This window comes from Diabrotica virgifera, chromosome 7, assembly GCF_917563875.1.
Source record: "Diabrotica virgifera virgifera chromosome 7, PGI_DIABVI_V3a".
NCBI lineage: Eukaryota > Metazoa > Arthropoda > Insecta > Coleoptera > Chrysomelidae > Diabrotica > Diabrotica virgifera.
In genome coordinates this window covers 204,811,968-204,821,305 of record NC_065449.1, presented here as the reverse complement: position 1 = coordinate 204,821,305, position 9,338 = coordinate 204,811,968, and the positions used below count along the sequence as shown (strand labels likewise).

At 39.0% G+C, this 9,338-nt stretch overlaps 1 protein-coding gene across 1 annotated transcript; it reads left to right on the top strand.

Annotated features, from left to right (window-relative positions):
* Positions 1-2,030: 2,030 nt before the first annotated feature.
* On the top strand, positions 2,031-3,350 carry LOC126888703 (arginine and glutamate-rich protein 1-A-like). The gene has a single exon (XM_050657081.1). The coding sequence runs from the start codon at positions 2,031-2,033 to the stop codon at positions 3,348-3,350; it is 1,320 nt and encodes a 439-aa protein (XP_050513038.1).
* Positions 3,351-9,338: the final 5,988 nt, after the last annotated feature.

The window sequence follows — 9,338 nt, the reverse complement described above, 5'->3', positions numbered from 1 at the left end:
TTTGCAGATTTTGAAAGAACTTTTTATTTGTAATTCATAAATACCAAGTTTGGAAGAAAAAACTATTAAAACAAGAAATAAATCTCTTTACAGTTAAAAAATAGGTTAATTTATTTACGTTAGACCAACGATAATAAAAATAAAAAAAAATCATTTAAAATGTTGAAAATGATAGTTTGAGGTGATTCCTCTAAATCAATTGCAATATTTGTTTAATAACTTCGTTCAATTCATTAAAAATATTAAACACCTCGTCATGAGTTCTAACACGATCACCATGACCAATATAATATTTCAATGCGATCTCTTTCACTTAAATGAACCATTTTGAATAGAACTTATTTCTGTCAATTAGTTCAGTAACAGTTACCTACTATGCTAAATTCAAATAAATACAACAATAGTTTTAGTCTATAGTATGGACAATAGTACTCGTTTATTTTTAATACAAAAAATTATCTACAGACACTTTTTAACTATTTTTTTCTTCTAAATTTGGTATGTATGAATTAAAAATAATAAGTTCTTTCAAAATCTGCAAAAATATACAGGGTGTCCCATTTAAAATAAATAAGTTAAGGGTATTTCCGGTGAAACCGGAAGTGAACTAGTAACAAAAAGTATAGCAACAGATGCGTTTTGCGTCACTGTACTTGCATGCAAAGTTTCAAAAATATTGGTCTTTTCGTTTCAAAGATATTTGCTTGGTTCCATTCTTTAGCCCAACCCAGTATAATGTGGTAATGTTATTAGTATCCTAATTATGAGCCGTTATTTTGTGTACTCATTTTAGGCAAATGAGGAAGAAGACAAATACGAACGCAAAGTCGAAAGTGTGAAGTATATTAACAGCTTCCTTAATTGCAAGAATTACAGTTAAATAAGACCTAAATTACAAATTAATTAAATAAGATTATTTTTTTAAATAAATTCGGCATTTCTGAAATATTTTCACGTAATTTACTAACACATGACATATTGCGTACGGACGAGAAACATGTCTTTAAGAGAAATAAAAGAAAATTTGGGAATAAAGTAATCAGAACTAGATAAGAATCTTTTGTAGAAAGAATTTAAACGGAAATAAATCTGTGCAGGGACAAGAAAGGAAATATAGTAGCTAATAAGGAAAAATCCTTAGATAGATGGAACTTTTCAATGATTTGCTACAACAAACATTGACCTAAATGAGAATGAATCCGACCTTAAAGAAAACTAAAGAGATAATCCAGAAAAACAACAGAAAATTATGACTTCCTCGCAGTTTTCTACAAATATGGAGGAAAACACTTAATAAACCAAATACACAAAATCCTAGTAAGAGTATGGGAATAAAGCAAATGCCTTAAGAAAGGAATATCGGTTCGGTGTACCTATTTAGTCCGTTCTTTAACGGTAAAATATTGCAAAACCTCTAAATTTTAAAGAACCGCTTGGATTGACCTGAAATTTGGTATACACATAGCTAACAAGTCAAACAAAAAAAGTGATATTGTGCCGACATGTGCTTTTGCCCTGGGGGTGGTTTTCACCCCCTCTTGGGGGTGAAAAAATACTCGTCCAAAGAAAGTCAGGAAATGGATAAACTGGCTAATTTTAAGTAACTTTTGTTCTATCGAGTTTTTTCACTAAGTCAATACTTTTCGAGTTATTTGGCAGTGAATATGTTCATTTTTTCAACAAAATAACCACGCTTTTAGACGGTTTCTCGCAATTAACTCAAATAGTAAGTATTTTGTCGAAAAAACATTCTTAGCAAAAATATAGCCTGTAAAAATTTTAAAAAAATGGTGTATATATCACGTCTTTACACCTAGTAGAAGCAGAATTATAGCTAATGAAAAATGGGTTCATATTCGTCAAATTCCAAATGAAATACTTTAACGTGAAATAACCAAAAATGAAGCAGATTTCGGAGAAAACTCATTACAACTTATTTAAAGTGTTTAAAAAAAAAGCTTCATTTTTGTTTTATAAAAAAAATTTCTAGCATCAAAATTAATAGTACGTCCCAACTCGTGGGAATTTATATGAGTACCAATAAACACAATTCTGAACAGACGGGGGTGAGTGAAGACGACCATCGGCGAGACACGGACAATGGAACGGATATGGAAAATGAGAATAGGAAAAAACAGTCGCCTGACGACTTGAAATGGGAAGAAGGAATGAACAGTTTTGAGAGGGAGCTCATAAACTCACATAAAAAGAAACAGAAGATGAACAGGTCGACTGCCCCAAAACAGTCGACACTAGTAGGGGATGAAATGCTGGAAAGCAGTGAAAATGATGACGATGAGATAGGGGAGGAAAGATCACAAGAGGAAGTGGAAAAAATAGAAAAAGGATGGCAAAATATTCAGGAGAGGGTGTTAGCCTCTTTCTTGCTTGATGATGAAACCATGAATAAGAAGAAAAGGAAAGGGGACAGTCTAGAGAGAATAAATGATCTGAAGAGGGAGAGACTGGAAGAGAGTATTAAGTTTCCTAACGAAACCAAACAACAAAAAATAAACAGGAAACTCGTAGAGTTAAATATAAAACTAATAGAGATATTTACTAACCTAAGCGAAAAAAAGGGGGAAAAGGTGGAGATGGATACGGAATTAAAAAAACTGTTAGGGGTCATAAAATCCACTAACAACAAAAAAGAAGACGACAGTATAGCCGAAAAAACACAACAAGAAGTAAAATGCGATCACTGTAAGCTAAAAGTGGAACAAGAAAGACAGAGAGAAGAGCAAGAAAAAATTAAAAGGGCTCTAAACATGGGGGGAGGAAAAAAAACCTTCATGAGTATATGTAATAGCAAATGGGAGGAGAAAGCATATATAAAGACAAATTGGGAACAAGGGGGGTTACGAGAAACGGTCGAGAAGAAAACATGTCTGATAGTAACAAAAAAGGATGCGAAGGACAAAGGGGTAGAAAATATAATAAAGGACGTGGGAGAGGATCTGGCAGAAACACTAGAGGAAGTGAACGAGGGAGAAATCAAATTCCTTGAGAACTTTAGGAGGAAAGAAAATAAAAAAACAATTTGGTACACGTTTGTCGCTGGAATAGAAAAAGAAAGTGGTGGCGATATATACGACCTAGCAGAAAAGGCTATAACTAAAATTAAGAAAGAGATGGATGAAACACCAAAGGTTGTACGGGTCGTAGCCGGTAACGACCTTAACAAGGAGATCATAAGGAAAGCCCTCGAATATGTGGGGCGGAGGGAAAGTATCTCATGGGAGATGATAGTAAGAGGGAAGGAACTCGAGGTAGAGAAGAAGTCAGAACAAGAAGAAGCCCTCCTTATAAAGATGGGGGGGAAAAATATAACGAAGTTCTTAGCGAAATGAGAGAAAAAATCGACATTGGAAAAATCGGTCTACAAGTGGAGAAGTTAAAAAGAACGAATGGGGGAGATCTCCTTGTAAAGTTAAAGGGAAGAGGGGCTGCGGAGAAGTTGAGGGCTGAACTGGACAGCAAAATGAACGGGATGGACACGGCAATCAGAAGAAAAGAGACTTTCTTCACGATTACGCGGTTGGACCCTGGGGTTGGTGAGGAAACTCTAAAGAAAATGATAAAGAGCTATACAGGCGTTCCTGAGAGAGAGATAGAAGTCAAGGTTCTACGAACAAACAGATATGGGGAGCAGGTAGCTACGATAGCCGTACGCCCCTCCATAGCGGAAGAGCTGAGGAGGTACGGCTCAATAAAAATAGGGTGGGTTGTGTGTCCAATAATGGAGAGACACAACCCAGTTAGGTGTTTTAAGTGCCTAAAGTTCGGGCACAACACTTACGAATGCAAGGAAGAGAGCAGGGCGGCGTGCTGCTATAATTGTCTCCAAACGGGACATACCGTTGCAAGCTGCGGTAATAAACCGTACTGCTCGGTATGCAAAGAAGAAGGGCATAGGATGGACAGGATGGCCTGTCCGTCGTACCGAGCCCTTGTATACGGTAGGGGAGGAGAGGGGAACCCCTAAAACGAACTGACCAAACATAAAATAGACTCCCTGGAAAACGAAGGTGGGCCCATATACAGCCCACCTAGGTGTTATTTTATATCTTTAAAATTTATTTTATTTATTTATTTATTCTATTTTACTCTATTATTTCAATTTTACTAAACCGCTTTTATTTATTGAATTCTTTTACTTTTACATATTTTATCTATATACCGTATCTATTTATTTTATTTATATTAATTAATTTATTTGTTTTAGCTTTTATGCTTTTTAATTTTTTCGAAAGACGTGAGTCCGACGCAGAAACGACCTCTGGGAACTGAACCAAAGTGGACCTCAAGGATCAACCTGGTATACGGATATTGCAGGTGAACGTGGGCAGGGCACGCCGAGCACACGACCTTGTCCACGCAAAAGCCTGCAAGCTAGAAATAGACTTGCTCATCGTCCCGGAACCGAACAAAAAAATAACATCAGCCGGTGGTTGGGTCCAGGATAATGGGAAGAATGTGGCGGTGCTCTTTAGAAATAGGGGTTTGGGGGTGCGTGGTATTGTCGGGGGAGGAAATCATATCCTCATCAAACTGAGGGATTTCAGCCTGCTGGCATGCTACGTGTCCCCAAATATCCCTATGATAAGATACAAAGCAATTGTAGATGAAATAATGAGCGCCGCCACGAACGAAAAAGAAGTGATGATCGCCGGGGACATTAACGCGAAATCGAGGTTGTGGGGTGCCCCCATAAACGACAGAAAGGGGGAAATATGGAATGAATGGATAGCCCAGGCTGGCCTCCAAGTATTAAACAATAACAAACCAACATTCGTAAGGGGGGTCAGCCGAACACATATTGATATTACGTTCGCGAGTGAAGGGCTATCCAGGAGAGTGCACGGCTGGGATGTCCTTGACGATCAGTTATTCACCTACCACCGGTATATACAATACGAAATAAAGGTTAAAGGGGGAATAAGGCGGCCGATAGGACACACGGAGATTTATTTTAACAAAACCAAGTACCTATCGGAGGTCAGGAAAATTAATGAACAAGAGATTTCTGACCTTGGCCAACTGAGAAGAGCACTGCAAAGTGCAGCAAATTTGGCCACCGTGAAGAGAAAAGATAATAAAAAATCCCCCTACTGGTGGACGGATGAGATAGAAGGTCTACGGGAGAGATGCCTCAGAGCTCGAAGGAATTATACGAGAAGCCAGGGCAGCCTCGAGCTCAAGGAAATATATAAAGATCTAAAGAAAACTTTAAATAAAAAAATAAAACAAGAGAAAAAAGAAAAGTGGCAGACCCTGATAAAAGCATTGGACGAAGATATATGGGGCGATGCGTACAAGATCACTATGAAGACGCTGAAAATAATCGCCCCATATAGACTCGACGAAGACCAGCGGATGGAATCAGCTGAGCTCCTCTTTCCTACCAAGGATCATCAAAATTTCATTAAGATATTTCCAACGATGGTAGAGGAGTTCACGGAAGAGGAAGTTAGAATAGCTGGTCAGGAGATGAAGACAGGGAAAGCTCCCGGCCCTGACGGGCTGCCACCAGAGGCAATAAAAATAATAGCAACGGAGAAACCAGGTTTGATCAGAAGAATATACAACGACCTACTGCAGAAGCAAGAGTTTCCCAGGGACTTAAAGGAAGCGAACTTAGTTCTACTCCTAAAGCCTGGGAAACCCCCCGATTCAGCAGCCTCTTATCGGCCAATATGCCTTCTGGACTGCCTTGGTAAGTTCTACGAAGGGCTTATCAAGAAGAGGCTGGAGGGCGTGTTGGAAGATCAAAGAGTGCTATCAAATCAACAATATGGATTTCGAAAAGGTAAATCGACAGTCGATGCCGCGACCTGGATAAGGGACGCGGCTAAAGCAAGTAAAAAAAGATGGGTGGTCCTTGTTCTGTTGGACATAAAAAATGCTTTTAATTCAGCAAACTGGGGTCACATAGTAGACCGAATAGTCGAATTTGGGGCTCCAGAGTATGTGTCCAACATAATAAAGGACTACCTATCTGAAAGAACCGTATGCATATCGAAGAAAAAGAAGAAAGAAATGACCGCGGGTGTACCCCAGGGGTCAGTCCTGGGACCCTTACTTTGGAATATACTATACAACGGGGTACTAGAAGTAAACAGGCAGAGAGGAGTGAGAGCGATTGCATACGCGGACGACCTAGCATTACTGGTCGAAGACGACATGAATAGGGGAATAATACAAAAAGTAAACGAAGCAATACAGAAGACCGCAGATTGGATAGAGAGAAATGATCTAAAGTTAGCAGTAGAGAAGACAGAATCCATTATCTTGAGGGGACCAAGAAAGAGAGATGACATAATATTTGGATATAAAGGCTCTGTAATAAGACCCCAAAAGACGGTTAAGTACCTCGGAATTATTTTCGACGACAAGCTTAAATTCGGACAACACGTACAAGAAGCATGTCGGAAGGCAGAAGAAAGGACCTCTATACTAAATAAATTTATGCCAAATATAGGGGGTCCTGGATCCCAGAAGAGAATAGTGATGGCACAATCCATCTTATCCATAGTTTTATACGGAGCCCCAGTGTGGCACGAGGTCCTTCGAATGAAAAAGTATAAAGACGTGCTTCTTAGGACACAAAGGAAACCTCTGATCAGGGTGTGCAGCGCGTATAGAACCGTATCAACCATTGCCTTACAGGTGGTGGCTGGGTCTGTACCGGTGCACATCCTGGCCAGAGAAAGAGTCCGAATGTACCAGAGGGGCAACGGGGCAATAGGTTCAGGTCCACAAGAAAGGAAAAGAAGTCTAGAGATGTGGCAGAGGGAATGGGCAGCCGAAGTCGAGAAGGCGGCCTGGACGAGATCCCTGATTCCAGATGTGGTGAGGTGGTATGAGTGCCGGCATCGGCGCGTCGGCTACTATTTCACACAATTTTTGACGGGACATGGATCGTTCAGGAAGTTTACTCATCGTATAGGGAAAACCATGGACGATCTATGCCCTGAGTGTGGAGTAGTGGATGACGCGCAGCATGTCGTCTTCGTGTGCCCTGCATACCAGGCGGGACGTACCGAGCTGCAGCTGGGACTGGGATCCCCTCTAGGCGAGCCTCACGAGCTAATTGATAAAGCTATCAATAGCAAGAGAGACTTCGACCTGATCATTGCTTTTGTCACGAAGACAATGAAGCACAAAGAGGAGAAAGAGAGGCGACTGCAAGCGGGATGACCGTCTATTTATTTATTTTTTTAACGTTTTTATTTTTGTGTCGCAGATGGCAGCCAGTGGGGGGAGGATCCTTTACATCCAACCTGCGCTGTCTGTCTTATTTTAACTAGTTTTACTTATTTATTTATTTTATCTTGTTTTATCTTCTTATTTACTTCTTCAATCTTATTTATACAATATTTATCATTTTAAATCAATTTTATTACTCAAATGTGTTGCGTGTTGTAAGCGGTAGTCAGCAGGGGGAGGACCTTTTACATCTAACCCATGCTGACCGCCTTTGTATTGTTTTGTTTACTTTCTGTTTTGTCTTGTTTTAGTCTGTTTTTTGTTTTGTATCAGGTAGTGGGGGAGGATTTTTACACCCAACTTCACTGACTGCTTCCTGTTAACTGTAGAATGAATGGGTATGAGTGTGAGTGCGAATTGATGAAAGCACGAATGTTTGGAGTTGCTCGTAACTGTCGACTGGTATCCTTTTGCTAGTTCATGTTTGATTGGGGGCACCCCGGTCGCCCCACCCGCACATGGGCTGCACGGGACGGTCGTCTTCACCGACCGGTCTTTGTGCGGGGTGTGTGCGGGACGGGGCGGCTGAGTGGCCGCTTAATCTACGGAGTGCACGCAGAGGGTGCCCGGGGGGAGTTATGAGTAAGGTCGACGGGTCAGACATGCTCGCCAAGAGCGGTTCCAGACCTGTCGGCTGGAGGAAGAGGAGGTGAGTTTAGTCGGTAGGCGGTTCGGCACGGTGAAGCGTGACGGATCGAATCCGACACACCTGGGACACCTTCCCAGACGGTCTTTTGAAGATTCTCACCTCCCAAAAAAAAAAAAAAAAAAAAAAAAAAGCATCAAAATTAAACAAGTTACGCTCAAAATAAAGTTAGTCCCTTTTGGTTTTGGTAAAAAAATCGAGAAAATCACCCCCCAGTTAGTATCTTAAATGAACTTAATCGTTACGACTTCACAAGTTTCTTGACTCGTGTATATATTGTAATATGATCTGTAAGTTTCATCGGTTCCAAGTCCTTATTATTGAAAGGGCTGTAGTTAAAAGGGGTTGAACGAGTCACTGATCACGAATGTATGCAAATTTAGAAACACCAAATCTTAATCAATTTTTGTCTAACAGAAAAACAAAAAAATACATGATATTCAGAAAAGCAAATCTGACTTTTTTATTTTTCGAGATTTTTGGTATCTCGAACAATTTTTAAGTTATTTTGAAAAAAAGCATATTTTTCAAAATTTAAGTTTTTAAAAATTTTACTTTGAAACCAAATTTTTTCAAAAATAACCACTTTGAATCGATGAAACTTACAGATCATATAAACACAACATAAGTAAAATAATTTGTGGAGCGGTAACGATTAATTTAATTTAAGTTGCTAATTAGGGGGTGGTCTTCCCGATTTTTTTTTGCAAAAACAAAAGGGACCAACTTTATTTTGAGCGTAACTTGCTTAAATTTAATGCTAGAAACTTTTTGTAAAAACAGAAATAAAGCTTTTTTTAAACACTTTAAAAAAGTTATAATATATTTTCCCCAAAAAGTGCTTAATTTTTTGGATATTTCACGTCGAAATATTCTATTTGAAATTTGGTGAATATGAATCTATTTTTCATTGGCTATAACTCTGGTTCTACGAGATCCAGAGACCTAACCCGTACACCATTTTTTTTTTTACTTTTTTATAGGCTATATTTTTGCCAAGAACGTTTTTTTCGACACAATACTTACTTTTTGAGTTATTTGCGAATCTAAAAATGTGGTTATTTTGTTGAAAAATGAACATATTCACTTGCAAATAACTCGAAAAGTGACTTGGCGAAAAAGCTCTATAGAACAAAAGTAACTTAAAATTAGTCAGTTTACCCATTTCCGGACTTAGTTTGGACATATATTTTTTCACCCCCCAAGAGGGGGTGAAAGTCACCCCCAGGACAAAAGCACACATCGGCACAATATCACTTTTTTTCTTTGACATGTAAGCTATACGCATGCCAAATTTTATGTCAATCCACGCGGTTCTTTAAAATTTAGAGCAAAAACCGTGAAAGAATGGACTAATTACAGAAATAAAAAAATCAGCTTTAACGTGATAATTCTCTTGGGCATAATATAATGGGTGTTTTTT

Excerpts from the sequence above, each read along its gene's own strand:
- LOC126888703 (XM_050657081.1), top strand. The coding sequence starts at position 2,031 with ATGAGTACCAATAAACACAATTCTGAACAGACGGGGGTGAGTGAAGAC.